We start from the raw sequence: 17,789 nt of genomic DNA on the forward strand, positions 1-17,789 counted from the left end.
AGTGACAGCTAAAAATAAAAGCATCCAAGGATGCTCCTAGCTACATCTCAGGGTATGACTCCTCAGTAAATCATTGTTGCAGTTTTCCACCGAGAGATACAAGAGAGGGATCCCCTCATGATGAAGTGACACCACGTTCTGACATCAACACAAGTTCCCCTGTCCCCCAGATAAAAATAACAGATGAAGTGCAAGAGAAACAAACAGAGGAGATCACTTCAAATGTGAAAGCGACAAGCTATTAGTGTGGGGCTGATATGAAACACATGGGACCTTGAACTGACAATGGAATTGTGGCATGGGATGTGTTCAAAACCGATAACCAGTGTATTGCCTACTGTATGCTGCTTGCTGTTTTTGAATGTATTAATTGTTAAAAATAAATGACACACTATTTGCTATTTAATAGCAATATGCATAATATCGTCACTGTTCTTCTGAGACTTTGTATGTCCAAATTCCTTTTTCAGGAAATGTAAAAAAACTTTTTAAATGATTACATTCTGTTTTGTCAAAGTTGAAAATCACTTCATAATACTTTTTGTTGGCTAGATATTTGCAAAACTCACTGTCAAACATCGAGAATGACTTATGGCAAAAATAAACATCACTTAATATGGTGAAACGAGGTTTCGGAAGAACAGAAGCGGCATGCAACACTTTTAGTGAGAACCAGCCTGACTAAACATAAATCAGGTAAGATATTTTATACATTGTGGCTGGTATCACTTTTGGGTGAGTTGACACAAATCAAATAAACGGCTAATATGTGTAGTGTGCTTTATAGTATACAACACAATGAATGCAGATTAATTTGCAACTGTGCAGGAATACATACTACATACTGACAAAGTAAGATTACTGTACTATGGAAGTATGCAACTGTATTTCGAACACAGCCCCTAGGTACTTTTTGAGTGGATAGAAGTTAATAGCAATCATTGATTTAGAATATTTTAATTTGTATTAATTTGAGTCTTTTATTTGGTATTTTAGTTTTTAGTATTTTACAGTTATGATGAGGATGAAAAACAGTAAAAAACTGAGTGTAAAAGTGTCTGAAAAAAAGAAACCAATAAAATCCTCTGGTGTTTGGAGGCGTGTGCTCTCACACAAAGACGTATGCCAGTCAAAGAGCATTTACATCAACTTACTTGCAGAATGTCTACTTTGAACACTGAACTAAAAACAAGTCCAAAATACAGATACTTTTGTGGTAGGGCTTTTATCCAAAGTGTACAACACCTTCTTTTTCGTCATAGGCGTCCTATTTAAAAAAAATCCCAATGCTTGCTACTACTTAAATACAATGTTCCTGACTCTTGAAGCGTCAGACTCTAACCTCCTTTGTTTGTAAACTGTATTGGACAGCTCAAGGTTCGGGTCAGTTGCCGACACTGATTTCTTTCATTTTATATGGATTTATCTCCAGACACCAACGTGCTTCTTCACATGCAAACAAGTGCGATGGGAGAAACAGCTACTGTAGAGCACAGGAAAAACTTCCTGGTAACAGCTGATGAATTCCGGGGAGCGGAGAAAGATGCTCATCTCCAGAGCTCTGAAACGCAACAGGCTGTAGTTAACATGGTGTTCAAAGAGGCTGATGTCACAGCGTGATCTTGCTGGTTGTCCTCTCAACTGCCTGCGAGTGCTCTGCGGGGATAAGCCCAGGGGCCTTGCGGCGTATTGTGTATGTGTGTGTGCAAATGTTCCCGTGTTTATTGCGCCTACTAAGACTTTCAACAGGAGCTTGATAGTATCCCACAAGGCATATTGGCTGGATTTAAACAGCGGGATGTCCTCTTAACACAGGGTTCCATCGATAATTGAAGTGGAGCTGGATGTCACCTCATAGTTTACCCAGTTTTGGAAGGCACTTCCCACAGGAGTGAGAAAACACAAATAAGATCTCTTGAATGTCTCAATATTTTCTCTTGGATAACAATGTGTAGATGGAGAGCTCCTGTTTTTTCCTTTAAAACAGCCCCTGGAGAGTTTTAGAATCAGTACTTAAATCTCAACAGACTAAATTATCTGGGCCATACTCTCAACATTAATTTTAGATGCAACGTTATGTCGACAATAACCGGTATTGTCAATTTTTCACACTATCGGCTACAAATGGTTGAAAGCAGATGATGGTCAGGGCCGATATCCAGTAAATCAAAAGGAAAAAGCAGTGAATTTGTGCTCTGTATATACAAAATGTCCAGAAACATCACCAGTTTGATGTGCGATAAATCAGTGACATCAATGACTCTATGGCTTTCTTTCATTAAGAAATATAAACTTTGATATTGGCATATAGTTAATGCACCATGAACTAATATTTATAACTGTATTGACATGAACAACCATTGTCATGGATTCATAAATGCTGAAAACTAAATTGTTCATTATTAGATAATGTTTGCTAATGCATTTACTAATGTTAACTAATAGCACCCTATTGTAAAGTATTACCATAATTTTACTAAACTTAAACATCAAGGCTATTTCTGGGAAATTGCAAACCTTACCATTATTTTTTTAAAGCATGTTTTTTCTTAGTCAGATCAGTGCCACTATTAGAATTGCCACATCCGTACTGGTTCATAAGTAGGCACATACAAATTAAAATATTATAGCTATGAAGAATAGTTTTGAGAGATCCATTTGAGCGATTAATCGAAATCGCTTTCGATTTGCATTGGCTGCTTTGTGAAAAATATGAAACAAATCTTTTCCAAGCCCGCTTTGCGTGGCATTCTTGCTAACCAACTGAGTGAGTGCACTTCGTAATGCTCGTTTGTACTTGAGTCGGCTCTACACCGCAAGCGCATCTGGCAATATGGACGAGGCTTGACGTGCACCTTGTGTCAAAACTCACGCGTGGCTCCGGGTTTCAAACAAATGTAAATTCAATCAAACTGTTTTGTAATGAAACATTCAGCAAATTTTCTTACTTCTTTTTAAAATCTCAAATGCTTAAAAATTAATCAATCAGCCTATGTAACCTATTATTTGAATAATTCACTATCACAATAGAACATTTTATGGATTTAAGAGATACGATGGGAGTTGTATTTGTTTTAATAGTGTACACTGTTTTTTTATTCTATTGATGTGATGTAATCTGGCAGTTAGGAACCAGAACAACAGTAATTCCTATTTGAATAATGCCCAAAACACACTACAAAAGGAATTTTGTAATGGTTTTAATGGAAGCCATTAGCATTTCTGTAATGTTTTTTATTGTTTTCTTTCAGTAGGGTAACTATACCCATACTGTGCTGCACACTATTGACAATATTGAACTGAACTTGACTTCAAATCGCAATGTCTGTAAAAAAAGTCACAATTACAAATGTGCCCGAGATCGCACAGCCCTAATACTATAGAGTGATTTTTTCAGATGTCTGGACTCTACCAACAACAATTTAGAAAATTATAAACAGATGAATCAATATATTGCTTATAAATACATTCTCCGAAATATTATATTTCAAGTTATGACTGCAAATGTCACATCCATAACGCTGAAACTGACCTTCTATTTCATCCGAGAAAACATAATAGAAACATCTGAGACATTTGATTCTTCATGAGACACAACGCAGGACTCAAGTCTTCTGATTTAATAAAGAGCAATCTTTGAGAAATAAAATTCCACTCTGGGTTAGAGCGTTCCGTGCTCCATTTGCCTCCAGGTCATTCCAACAGACACCAGCCACTGAAAGGCAAGCACACCTATTTATCCTAAAGGTGGAGATAATAGGCACTTACTGAAGTTTGGAGTTAACACTTCTATACACTGATATTACGCCTGATTGAACAATTACAGGCCACAAAGCCGACTATCAGGCTAAAAATAAAGGGGGTGAGAGCAAACAAAAGACTAAATATATTAATAATTCCAGTCTCCTTGACAACGCTCTCTCTCTCTGCAGAACGCCCACACAGGCGTGCTGAGCATTTGGGCCGATACCTTGTGCGATTCTAAGGTTTCTCAGGCTTCTGCCTTCATTTTCGGTGCTTCTTCTACTTTTACTTTACTTCGAAGGTTCTGTTAACAATCGAGCATGTGACTCAACGTTCATGTATTGAGTTAAAGGAAATCACCAACATCCATCATCAATAACCAAATCATCATAAGGTTTCTGAAAGCTTCTGTGAGTTACAAGCCACACAGATCAATAGATCATTTAGGCATTTTTTTAAACATACAGCTTGACCGAAGCATAGCAGGCACGACTGGAGCCTTTTGTAGATATGATTATATTTTCAGCGTTTCATGCTTTAAAAATAGTAATTTCATAAAACCAACCCGACCTCCCTCTTCACCTGGGTAAGTACCACAAACATCTTCAGATCCTGACTAAAGATGATATTGGTTTCCAGGGCAACCACTTATACTTGCCACACACATTGTGCCAGAGCGATCATCTGCTGTGTATCCATGCAGAGCTCACACTGAATACGTTTCGCGGTGGTGTTCGTGCACAGACAGAATTTCAGACTTGAGAATTTCAGTCTTGTGCGTCAGTAGCAGTTATGAAATGTTCCCTTACTTCAGATGCTGTCGAGGAAAAGTCTCTTTCAGGCAGAAAAAATATCAGCAGCTTCATTACAGAGAACATGTTTACAGAAAATGATCATTTCTATTAAGCTCAATGGTAATTCTCATTACATTCTCATTACTGAAAAACCGCTGTAATAGAAGGATGTTTACTTGAATCAGCATATTAATTAAAGGCAAATATTACCACAAAGATAGTTACCTCAAAAATAAATTAAAAATAAATTTAAATCCTCCATGGCTATCTTTATTCTGCAGAACACAAAAGAAGATATTTAAAACAAATGTTTACTTGCATTGGTTTTGTGTCCATACGATAGAAGTCAATGGGGACCAATGGTTTTTGGTTACCAACATTCTTCAAAATATCTTATTTTTTGTTTTGCGGATAAAAAGACAGTCACACAAGAAATAAGAGTAAATTATGACAGAATTTTCATTTTTAGGTGAACTATTCCTTTAAGATTATGTTTTTTGCAAAAAAGATATAATGAAATCTGGCAAGCATAATAGTCACAAAAAGAAAAAAATATATATATTTTTGGGCTGAAATACTTGTGACTAGGATATGATCTCGACAGGTTTCCCTCCGCTGCATAACAAAAAACAGCAGCGGTATATTGATTATGTTTGCATGCTCTTGATTTCTGAGAACTATTCTGCTCACTAACAGCACATTTTGACAGTGTAATTTAATATAGCCTGTGCTGGGCTCCTATCAGGATAGGCTGTGTAAGCAGCATGGTCCGTTAGATGCACATTGTATTTAATTCATTTTTATGAAAGAGCGTTATATTTTCAACAACTTGCACACTTTTTCTCTTTCCCCAAACAATCTTGCTGACAGGCGGCCTGAAATGAGATTTCATGCCATAATTCTTGCGTTACTGCTCAACTATGCAAGTCAAAATGTGTGTGTGTAACATTCACTCTTAAAAATAAAGGTGCTTAAAAGGTTCTTCACGGTGATGGATGCCATAGAATAACCAGTTTTGGTTCCACAAAGAACCATTCAGCTAAAGGTTCTTTAAAGAACCATCTCTTTTTACTTTTTTATAATCTGATGATTATAAAGATGTTAAGATGTTAAAGGTTCTTTATGGAACCATTCTTTCTTATTTTACCTTTTTTAAGAGTGTTGTTCTCTACACTCAGATACTCTGTCTTAGCCAATAACAAAGCATGTGGATCAAAGTAAACAGTGACATTTCCTCTGTATGTTATGTTTTATGGACAATAATATGCATTGACATCAGAACATAAAATGTATACCAAAAACTTGTATCTCATTTTAAAGTGTTCACCCAATAATGACAATTCTGTCATCATTGACTTTCCTTGAACACCAAAGAAGATATTTTGAAGAATGTTGTTAACAGACAACCATTCACTTGCATTTAATGTGTCCATACAATATAAGTGAATGGGTGCCGCGGTCACAAACCTTCTTCAAAGCATATTCTTTTGTATTATTCAGAAGAAAGAAAGTCATTCAGGTTTGACATGACAAGAAGGTGAGTAAATGATGACAGCATTTCCATTGTTGGGGTGAACTATCACCTTAAGCTGAATCCATGTGGATATTTCATGATGTAATATAATTCAGCTTCATACGACAATAATGCTAATGTCAAGGTATTTGTACAAAAATGCAACTATGCAATTTACCAGGGCTCAATATGAATTAAGTTCTATTGACAACATCCATCACATGAACATTTTCCGCGCATCATTCTAAAATGTTAAAACAAACAAAAGTAGTGTTTACAGTAATACACTAACTATCGGAGAAAAAATACCTGACTTATTTTTCAAACTCCCTTCCTGATTCACATAACACATTAAGGCAAACCATTTTCACAAACTAAGCGCACAAAATAATGGTAGTGTTAGAGTAGAGGTAAATTCAAGACAGTGACTCATTCAACCAACAAAAAACATCTTTTCCTAGGAAACCCCCTCTGGGGTAAAAATCTGAAGTTCGTCTCAGTGTAACGGTCTTGTCTCAGCCTGTGTGCTCGATTGCTGTGGGAAAAGCTCAAATTCTCCTGTAATTTCCACCCATGTCACCACAGAACCTCTGGGACCGCTACTTTCGTCACGTAATACGATGGCAAGTCGTTCCGAAAACATACTCTATTGATCTCGCACTTCTTAGTTTTATAAACAACGTATTAACCAAAAACTCAATTGTGTTTCATGCTGTCTCTTACACGTCAGTCTGGCTAATGAGGTACCACAGTTTAATGTTTGACACACACGCATACACACATAGACACAAGCACATGCTGCCTACCCACCTGACACTCTGCTAGAGCGAGGCTCATTGCCATGGTAGCCAGCTATTTATACACTACGCCGCACAATCAGGCCCTGTCACAGTCAACAGGGGTGTAAGAAAAGCAGAGGATCTGTCAATCAATCATTACATATTTTTCTGTGACTCACCGGCTAATGGCCAGAGTTAACAGGCTGGACTCATCAAAGGTGGACGATGCAGCTGATTGTCCAATTCTGTCATTATATTACGTCTATCAATCTATCACACACATCACAGGCTTGTGACATGCAATATCTTTCATTTAAATTAAGCATTTTCTCACCCTCATATCAATTCAAGCCTGTATGACTTTGTGACTTTTCTCAAAAAATCGTGATTCTGGAATATTTATTTTTGGGTAAACTATGCCCTCAAGATTTCATGTCGGGAAAAACGCCCACATTAATAAAATGCACAACTGAGGAGAATGGCCATAGGTTGGATACAGCCGTATGTTTGATCCACAGTCTGATCTCAAATCCAAACACAATGAACCAGCACCACAACCACAAAGAATACTACAGCCTAAGCATAACACTTCTGAAATAACAACGAGGAAACATATCAAAGTCTGTACACTCCCAAATACCCTAAACCATAATTATCATAGTCATCAGTAGATTAATCACTAGAATTAAACAGGTTACATCTTCAGTCGAATAGTTTTTAACTGCCCCATCTTTAAATAAGAGTTTCTTTGTGAAGCCTGCATCATTAAACTAATTCGAAGTCTGAATTGTGCCAAACAGACACATAATCCAACACAGACAGCATCCACCGCTTTGTGATAATAAGGTTCACCATTCTTTCCTAATGATGGATTACATGATATTAATGAAAAATATGATACAAGATAACCTTCTACATGTAAATAATTTGACATACGCTATGCAATGCAAAAATGCTTCAAGTTTGTTAAATCAATATAAATTAAATGAAGACAAAAAGTTGAAAAAGAAAAGCTGAAAATGATATAACCAACATGCATGTTTCATTTATTAATAGACTTACTCAAAGTATATTTCTTTAAATATATTTTAGGCAATATTCTATGTCTAAGAAATTACATTTCTGGGTAGGGATACAGCTTCAGCTCTACACACAGGATTTTTGTCCACAGCTGTTTTAGAATCACATGCTTTTGCACTTCAGTCCAGACCTGGCTGGCACAAACATCCGCTTAGGTCAGCAAACATTAAATGCAGTTATTTCACATTCAGATACTCTGATACAAAAAGTCCTCTTCAAGCAGGGATGTTCATGAGAAAATACCTTTTGAAGGCAACCTGGGGTCAAGGAAATTGTAAATAATTGAAATTCTTAAAGCCTTTTGTGTTGTCAGCAACACTACAGGAAAACCTGTATTCAACACTCAGGGGGCTTTTTACTGGAATTAACCAAACACAAAGTGAAAGCTACTTGGTGTGACATATTGACAGCTTAAGGTCCTTTGTGTGTATGCATGTCCCCTTTTATACACATCGTATAACAAACAGTAGAGTTTAGTATATATAGTAAAATTACATTAACATGGTCATCCCATGTGGTAAATTGAGTAACCTGCAGCCACGAGTGACATGCTGTAAAAATGTGCTATGTGAGCATTTACCCTAACCAGTATGTTAAGAATAAGGTAAACATACCTTCCATATAGATATTTTGTGTTTACATTGACCAGAATTATGTGACATATTAGCCATAATAGTCTCAATGACCAGCAGAGAGTTGTTTGCCACTTGTGTTGCTAAAAGTTTGAAGAAAGCAAATCTGCCCAATATGACCAGTTTTGTCGGTTATCTTTGGAAGTAAATTCCAAATTGTGACATTATTAAATCAAATCAAGTCAATATTCTGAAGCTAAACCAAATACAATGAAAATCAGATTTCAGCACCATGGACAGCGACATAAGCTCTGTCTAACCAATTTGTCATCAACTTTTATACATAAACGGAGACACTCTTATTTTCATCCTACCATACACAAAAACACGCTTATATCCCAAAGTCTTTAAAGATAATCACAAGAGAGATGAGCCACTAGAACCATATGTTCATATATAAACAGGCTATAAATTTGTGTGTGTGTGCACCAGTGATGGGAATAACGGCGTTATAAATAAACGGCATTACTAACAGCGTTCGTTTTTTTAAAAGAGTAATCAAACAAATGTCTGTTCCCCTGTTACAACGCTGTTACCGTTACTGACAATAAAATGCAGCGTTACTCAAGTTGAGCTCACTGAAGTTTTCAAAATTTTCATCTTTTGCCAACCAGAAGCAGAGAAAGGCGGGCTTACTTTTCACACACAAACACAGTCGCACAGAGTACATCAATGCATAGGAGTCAGAGAGCGATGGCAAGAGCAACAAGTTCAAATGTTGCTTTCACAGACTGGAAATATAAGCACAACTTTTCCCTCGTAATGGCAAAACACTAGGAATGTGTATGTAATGTGCAACATTAGTAGCTCAGACCTTGTCCATAAGTTTCCCATTGAAAACTGAGTTTTCGTTTTAAAACGGTCTTCGACCACACTATCGTTTTCAAGTGTTTTCCAAACGCTGTCCATCCACACTGCTCTAAAGTAGGCCAATGCATGAACTAACATTCCGCCATCATACTGGAAAGCAGTCAAAACATTAAGAGCACTTCTTGTTATTTAACCATTTACTTTAGTAAGAAACTACGAAAAACAAATAGTACAGTACTGTATGTCTAGCAGTTGTGAAGTTGGTACATGTCTTTAGAAGCATCATTTATTTTTAGACTTATTTGTTGACCAGTTGCGGTCTGTGCAATAACTGAACAGTTGTAAACTGTTCTATTGTGTTTTATTGTTTCAGTATAGTTATGATAATATGTACAATATTTACAATAATATTATATTGATATATAAAATATTGAATGCAATAGGTGTATCTCACATTGACCCAGAGCAACATTAAAATAGTGTAGATAAGTGTACAATGTTTTATACACATTCTTTATTCTAATTAGTTTCCATTTCATTCATATAACATATTTAATATTGGGGGCATCCAAGTTATTTGAAATATTTGAAAAATGTTAAAAGGCAACACAATAGTTACATTCCCTGACATTAGTTGTATAATGAATCAACTCAGTTATTAACCCAATTACTATTTGTGTGAAGTAACTATAATGAATTACTTTTTTAAAGTAACGTGCCCAACACTGGTGCGCACAGATATGGCTGTGTTGGTAATGTTTCATATTGCTCTCTATTTTTGCCATTCCCTGGATGCTTAACTGTCTCACTGAATAATAATCACATTGACTACTGTAATCCCTACTGTGCACAGAGGTTTCCCTGATATCCCCACTGTGCCGGGCTGCGCTCAGAGCTTTGCCGAACTGAGCCTCCCCCTCCCACACACGTTCGCTTCCTCCCTCCGCCTGGATCACTGCTATTATCAATAATGGCCAACCCGGCCAAGTAATCCTAATTTGTACCTCCAAAAAAAGAAAATCCGTTATACAGAAATAACTAATCTGTAAAGAGCAACACCATTCTTAGACTGGAAAATCCTGTTAGTGCCTGCTTGATTACCTTACCATTAGACTTCCTGTGCAGGCACTCCGAGTTCTGTCAAAAGACTAACCCCGCCAAACGGGCTTGTATCTGCAGCAGTGTTGATTTCTGCTATAAACTGAGTTAATATTTCATGCTGACGGGGTCAGTTTAACTCCACGGGAGAAATAACATTAAATGTGGCTATAGTTAATAATTCACATACCTGATAAGACTAAGTGTGGCTGTGCTTAATTATTAATGATGTTAATATTGCAAAAATGCGCTTATCGATGCATCACTATAGCGAGTGGGAGAAGCGAGTGAAAGATGTGGGCGGAACAGCTGAGCTGAGTGGTATAACATTACAGACAGCTCCAATCAGAATGATGTAATAATGGTTCTGGAGTTTTCTTCCCAGCAATGACACTACTTAGAAACTGAGTGACACAAAAATGCTCATTAACACGCTAACAGGTTGAACTGGTTAACAGAAACAAATTTTCAAGATGAGAAACTATGCCAGATGTGGGCAACACAACATTTCTAGCTTGTTTGATTTTTAAGAGATGTTGATAATTAATTCAGTTTGTTTCATTATGTTTTCTGACCATTGATATGTGTGTCTGGGGGTAATCCAGGATTATGTCACCTTGTTTAAACTCTCACCTTTAAAATTAAAATCATAAGGGATACAGTATACGTGATGTCTGCGTGGTCCTTGCATTAAAGTCACGAAAACCAAAAAGATACTACCATTTATAACACATTTTTTCATTTAGTTTGAGATAAATTCTATCACCCTATCAAGACGTACACCAGACCAATGTCATCATGTCAATGTGCATCAACTTTATGATTGGCTAAACAGCCTGTTAACGAAATAAATGCAGGTCCTGGTTACCTCCCGTGTCACAGATAATAGTCTTCGCTGTGTTCTTAGCATATGTGTCCATCCCCTTGTTAACCAAGAGGGGCTCTAAACTGACAGCGTCCTCTATTCAGTGCCCAGGTGAGAGGGCTAACACATCTGCATATTCATGACTGTGAAATGGACACGGTCGCCATGGAGACAGCTCAGTCTCATATGCTGATGTGGAAACTGACCACTGATGACTTTTGATGCTACATATCTGACAGGACTTCCACAGCCAGCAAACATAGAATAGACAAATGTGACACAATAATTAATGCTTCAAATCAAACCTTTCTTGTGCGAGAAACATGAAAACAGCCGTGAAACCGCCGTGAAACAAGCAAAAAACGTATCCACTATTCAGTTGGGAACCCATTTTCTTTGACAGCACTCTAGTAAACAGTCATTACTCCAGTCGTACAAACTTTTTTATACACAGCCTTAAAATGTCCAACCCTAACCAAGTGGGATATAGCCCGACTTGTTTTCACATCATGATCATGAGAAATCACTATCACCTAATTTTGACAGTGATTTGCTGGTGCTGATCTGCACAACTTCCACCACTGACAGGAATCTTCTAATCAAATGTTTTACATGGGCTTTAAAACAGATTGAGCAGCAGTCTTCTGCTCTCAGTTAGAAGACAATAAGCTATGTTGTTTCAGCAACATGATAAAACCAGCACATATTAACAAACACATCAACAATTTAAATCACTTTATATGAGCGCCATCAAGTTTCTCAACAGGTAGGTATACTGTTATACTACAAATTCATTAGTTTACAAAACAATAAAACAGTAAGAAGGAAGACATACCATGTTGACCTCAGACACCATGTCTATGCTCGCCACATCGATGCTCATCCCAACTGCCACCGGTGCACCTTTAACGACAGAAAACTTAAACCTTAAGTACACCGAAACCGAATATTAGGATCTTTAAAGTATTGCGTAACGTTGAAAATGAGGTATAATAAAGTAGCAACACCTTACCTCCAAAGTCAGGTCGAAGACGAATGTCATACCCTTTCAACAGCTTGTCTACCGTCTCCTTGACAAAGGACATATTTCCTGGTTCATTGGCGCTGAAAAGAAACAATAAAGACTGTTATTCCATCATATCAGAGAGCCCGGGAGGTCCATGCTCGCGCGCGTCTCCGCCAGCTCTTCTTACCTTTGAGCACAGCACATCACTGCCACAATTACCGGTAATGAAAGAACACCAAACAGCCTTCGTTTCTGTTTCCCAAACATTCCTTACACTCTTTCGGAAAAGGAATCGAGCGACAAAACCGACGTTGAGAGGTTTCCTTGCGTGGGTAACAGGTTACGTTATTCCATCAGTAGGTCTTTGCTAAAGAAGTCATTGATGACTCCCAATTACTGTCAAACACGCGGAAACAATTCGCCGCAATCCGGGGTTTCGCTCTCTTGCGGAGACTGTGTTATTTGGATAGGTGCTCGGTAAATACAATGCATTTTGCCCAAGACACTACCGGAGCTTGCAGCAGGGGAGTCGGTGTTTGGGGCTCAGCCAGATCTCCATCCTTCGATTATAACGCCCGGTGCTGCGCTGTCCCGAATCTACACCCTCTGTTGAAGTCACAGTCTTACGCCTCTTTTTTTTATTAGAGCTATAAGCAATGGAAGGTCTGACTTGTTAATTAGGGAAACTGGATATTGCGCAACATTATAGACGTATTTTTGAGTTTTTCGGCACCGGCGACTCCGGGAAAACGTGAGAATTCCAAACTGAAACCGAAAGTTCGAATATTGATTTCGGCAACAGTAACCTATAACCACGCAAGACAGGAGTGTGATGAAATTGGCATATGAGCACGAGGGCTTCGCTATAAGCGTCCACGTGACTCGATGTTCCACGAGCTCGGGTGCGAACGCAGTTTTGTGGACAGCGCCGATCGAGTTTACTTTAAGTTTAGTCAACATTCAGTTCAGACAACAAGCGGGATAAACCCACGCGAGAAATGATTTTGGCATCGTCAAAAAAATAACGTGGGGCATTTCGGAAAGAAAAAAATTATGTTTGTGTTAAAGAGCAGAATTGCATTTTAGTCGAGGCTTGATTCAGCTTCGTCTTTATATTCGAGAAATCGACGGCATTCAGAAAAGGTTTGCAATTTTTGTGCTGTTGGTGCAGAACTTGAATTCAACCTGTGTACATAAATTCAAAGCTCTGAGGAAAAAGCAGCCACTCGGCAAGCAAACTGAGTCACGACTTTCTGATGTTGTGAGTTTCCTCGCCGTTCAATGGCGAGAAAGGTAGGCATTTTAAGAGATGTTTCTTCGCACGCTAGCGTTGTATCTGTGGTATTTTACGTGATGCGGTCATTGTTAATTAGCATCGGCTATTTCCTTCAGTCTGAGTAAGGACACGCTCTCTCTCTCTCTCTCTCTCTCTCTCTCTCTCTCTCTCTCTCTCTCTCTCTCTCTCTCTCTCTCTCTCTCTCTCTCTCTCTCTCTCTCTCAGCTGCGCGATCTTCTCCAAAGGTATCAAATGGATGCTTTAGAAACGTATAAGCACATTACACCTCTTGTACTGTATACCTCTGTGCACGCGCACATACATAGTGCTAAACAGATCAGCACGCGGAGTGCAAGAAGAATAATGCTGCTTCATTGACACCTTCGGTGATGGAATCAATCTGATATATTACTTGTCCTAACCACCACTCACCATCAGTGGATATTAAGGCTGTACCAGTGAGCCCATAGACAATTTTATTATACATAATCCGATTTTAAATGAGGCCTGACAGTCTGCTGGAGATTTAGCATGCGTACAATGGCTGCTACCAAGGCTTTAAAACTCACCTTTAAATTAAATCCTGTTATTTTGACCTGTGTTCAGAATTACAGGGCCCATTGCTTGGACTGATCAGAAAGGTGGTTTACAGGAGGCATTGGTGGATTGACGCAGTCATTGGTTCAAGTTAGTGGCCTTCTTAAATCCCTCATGCTGCATTAAGGCTGGAGTGTGCGGACCAATGCCGCCCTAATGCTTTTAGAAGCAGACGCCGGATATAGAGGGATGTGGCTGTGCTTCCTGGTACTGATTTGGAAGCTAAATTCCAGAGAGGCGAAGGCAGAGGCTCTTTCTTCTTTTGTCCTCAAGTACATATTATTCTGTTCTAGGATGGCTACATTTAGCTATTGATCCACTGTCTGAAAGAGTGTTAGGTTGATATTAGGAGACAATAATGGATACATTTAGATGGCCCTCTACGATTTGAATTGTTGGTGAATCGTCTCTTAAATCTTATAATCATTTCTAAAAAATTCTATTTGCTGATGCAATTTTTTTCACTGTTTTACCTGACACTTGGCAGAGAAGTATTCAATAATAATGTTGCTAAAAATGGTTTCCTGCGAGCCGTGCTGTATTTTGGGGAATGGTTTCTATGCTTCTTGCGATATAAGCATTTATCAGGAACAGATACTATAAGGAGAGAGATGGGAAGTGAGGGTTGTACTGAACAGCACTTACCCACACACACCCACAACTCATCATCCAAACAAAGCACTCCACTCACACATCATCTGCAAATGCAAAGGCTCCTCAGTGTGTGGGTTGAGCAAATGGAAGCAAGTCACGGTCAAACACCAAGCCAAATGCTGGTAGAGACTTTATAATCAAACGGGCCGTGGGAGGACTGAAACATTTTACTATGATCTCTGTTTCTATGGCCAAAAAAGTATTTTAAAATGGGCAGTCTCCTCTGACCCCTCCTATTGTGAGGTGTAAGCCAGTGTTCCCAAAGCCCACTAGACGTCGAAACGTTCAGAATGTTCTAATCTACTGTGGGATGAGCTACAGAAATATAACTGAGAGGGAATGAAAACAGTTGTGCTGGCTTCCTCTAAAAAGGGTTATTTCTTTTATTAGTGTCAAGTCGCAGATGCAGAAGACCTCACTCCTCCACATGCCCCCACAACCTCCTCCAGATTAAATGGATGCCGATAAATAGATCCTGTGGATGAAGTGAATATTGCGATGTGCTGAATAATTCATACAGTATATGTATGTGGCTGACATTGGGGCCTGGTTTGTTTTAGATTGTGACAGAACTCGCTGTAAAATAACTTGTAATACAGATCGAATTATACAGATTACGTGAGAGACAGCAAAAATTGACTTCTTATTTAAAACCCCTGTTGTTGCAGACCTGTCTGACTGAGTTCTTTAGATTGCAAAGAAGATCTGAGGCAGAATGTAAGTGACTGACAGCCTCACTCAGTATTCCCTTTCATTGTGTAGTGTCAACATTCTTTTATTTTTCTCTAGTGTTCCACTGAAGAAAGAGTGAAATATGAAGGATGAACATGACAACAGAAAATTTTTTGGTGAAATATGAAATATGAAAATCTGCCGTCTTTTCGTCATCCTCTTGGCATTTTGGCATATTTAGTAGAATGTTGGTAACCGAAAAACGGGGGTTTTCATCGACATGCATTGGTTTTGTGTCCAAACAAGGAACTAATTGGTACTGTTGTTGTTTGGTTACAGCATTATTAAAATATAATCTTTTGTGTTCTGTGGAAGAAAGAAAGTCATACAGGTTCGAAAAAATCTTTTCACCATATGTAGTCAGTAACTTACCTTGTGTCATAGATTGCAAAGAGTTTTTTATTCCCATCCACAGCATTCCTGCAAAACAGGGAAAGGAATTGGTTATAATAAGTTATTTGAAATCATGTAACATTGGCTTGTGTCCTCTTAAAAAGAACACTTTTTAAAACTCTGACCTATTCAAATAATTACCAAATATCATTAGTTCTTATAATATGACATCTCATACGTGGCTTGAATTGAAACAGGCAGGGATGATGGCTGTAATTATCCTGTTCTAATAATCTTAGTTATTCAAGCTCTGTTTAACATGCCCACATACACAATAACTAAATCAAGATTTTCAGATGGTTACAGGGCACAGGTGGACTGGAGATGTAACAGCTGCTCTCGTGTTAGAGTCTCTGGAGTACACACATCAAGTATTCAGTATTCACACATCAATATTAGCGTTCGGACTGAAGCGTTTCAAAAAGAATCAATCCCCAGAATGCACGACTAATATCACATTGTTAGTTTTTGTTTATGTCTCACAATGATGCAGTGCAACTTCATGAACCTTGAATTAATGTTGCTTTGAAAATATGTTCCGTTTTTTGTAACCGGCGCTGTGACCAAATGTGAATATATTGGGGCGGTTTCCAGGACAGGGATTATTTTAAAACCGGTCTTGGTTAAATTAGTTTAAATTGTTTTAAAAAAAACGACTTCACAAAAAATCTTGATACGAAACAATCGCACTGATATGTTTTAACACATGCCAGTGCAATTGTTTTCGATTAAGACACCTCTAACATTAAGTTAGTCTGGGCCTAGCCTTAAACCCAACGGTCCCTTTAGGTTTAATTTAGTCAAAATCTGTTTGGTGCTCCTATAGGCTACTGTAAATCGGTGTAACACCACTCAACAGTACTTTAATCTGCACATACCCATTTAAAGGTCATCTTTATGGGTCACACAAACGCAAATATTTATTGACTGGAAAACTATATTTAATGTTTATCTTTAAGGTTATTGTTTGTAATAAGTCAACGATCCCACATTCCTAACAACATAAATACAGTAAGCTTGTTTCTGTTGAAAAATGTGCACTCTCACTGCCAGTCCGAACTTTTATAAATGCTGTGCATTATGTTTATGTACAGTAGGCTACTACAGTAGGCCTACCTATCATGTCAGTCCTCCCCAATTCAGCAGAAATTGTATTATTATTAAATAAACTAGTTCAATAATTTTAACCGAGGAACATGAAATTGGAGCAGCCCGCTGTAGGACTTCTCGTTGTCATGTATTGACCAAGTTTAGGCACTGCGGAGTCATTTTCAGCATAAAAAATGGGATAAGAGTTCCCTCTGATGGCTGTCCTCATAACTACCCTGACAACTCTCTTTCTTTCCCAAATACATACCGAAAACACAACGCACTCGGGTGTTCGCATTTGGTTCCAAAAATCTGAAATAGCCATCTCTCTCTGACCTATGATTATACGTTTGTATATAAATAAATTATGTATGTAGACAGTTTATTAGTTTAATGAATTATAGTATATTTAAGCGCAGGATGTGCTTTAAATGACATTAACTAAAAAAAGCAAATCTAATATTTCAACAATAAGTGGATATATATACAGTATTGGTCTGCAGTTAGTCCTTAGAGAAATCGGGTCTTCATTAAACATCCTCACAGACTCAAGGGAGCTGCGTACGGGCAAATGCTCAGTCAGAAAATGCCCAGTAAGCAGAATTGTTTGGAAATCCGCTCGTTTTATACGATCCACGTATTTATCGCTCGCCCGCGACGGGGTAACCGCGCATTTCTCTAAATAAGCTTAATAAGTTTCAAACGCCGCCGGTCGCTAAAATGTCCC

At 38.1% G+C, this 17,789-nt stretch overlaps 2 protein-coding genes across 4 annotated transcripts in view; one reads left to right on the forward strand and one right to left on the reverse strand.

The window, feature by feature from the left end:
• gabrb3 (gamma-aminobutyric acid type A receptor subunit beta3) overlaps window positions 1-17,789 on the reverse strand; it is a gene marked incomplete at both ends in the record, with an annotated part of 65,800 nt that overhangs the window by 24,979 nt on the left and 23,032 nt on the right. Inside the window, 3 exons of one of the 3 annotated variants that reach the window (XM_079460277.1) lie at window positions 12,151-12,218; window positions 12,328-12,419; window positions 15,953-16,000. In XM_079460277.1, coding sequence (XP_079316403.1) covers window positions 12,151-12,218; window positions 12,328-12,419; window positions 15,953-16,000 — 208 coding nt within the window. Of the gene's footprint in view, window positions 1-12,150; window positions 12,219-12,327; window positions 12,420-12,508; window positions 12,589-15,952; window positions 16,001-17,789 lie in introns of those variants that run through there. The other 2 variants (XM_079460278.1, XM_079460279.1) reach the window with 2 other exon arrangements.
• Window positions 5,967-17,789, forward strand: part of gabra5 (gamma-aminobutyric acid type A receptor subunit alpha5) — a 44,113-nt gene continuing 32,290 nt past the window's right edge. Inside the window, exon 1 of the mRNA XM_079460283.1 lies at window positions 5,967-6,075. The gene's annotated coding sequence lies outside the window, so the exon portion shown is untranslated. The remainder of the gene's footprint in view (window positions 6,076-17,789) is intronic.

The sequence above is a fragment of the Barbatula barbatula genome (genome assembly GCF_947034865.1).
Source record: "Barbatula barbatula genome assembly, chromosome: 7".
In the NCBI taxonomy this organism is placed as follows: domain Eukaryota; kingdom Metazoa; phylum Chordata; class Actinopteri; order Cypriniformes; family Nemacheilidae; genus Barbatula; species Barbatula barbatula.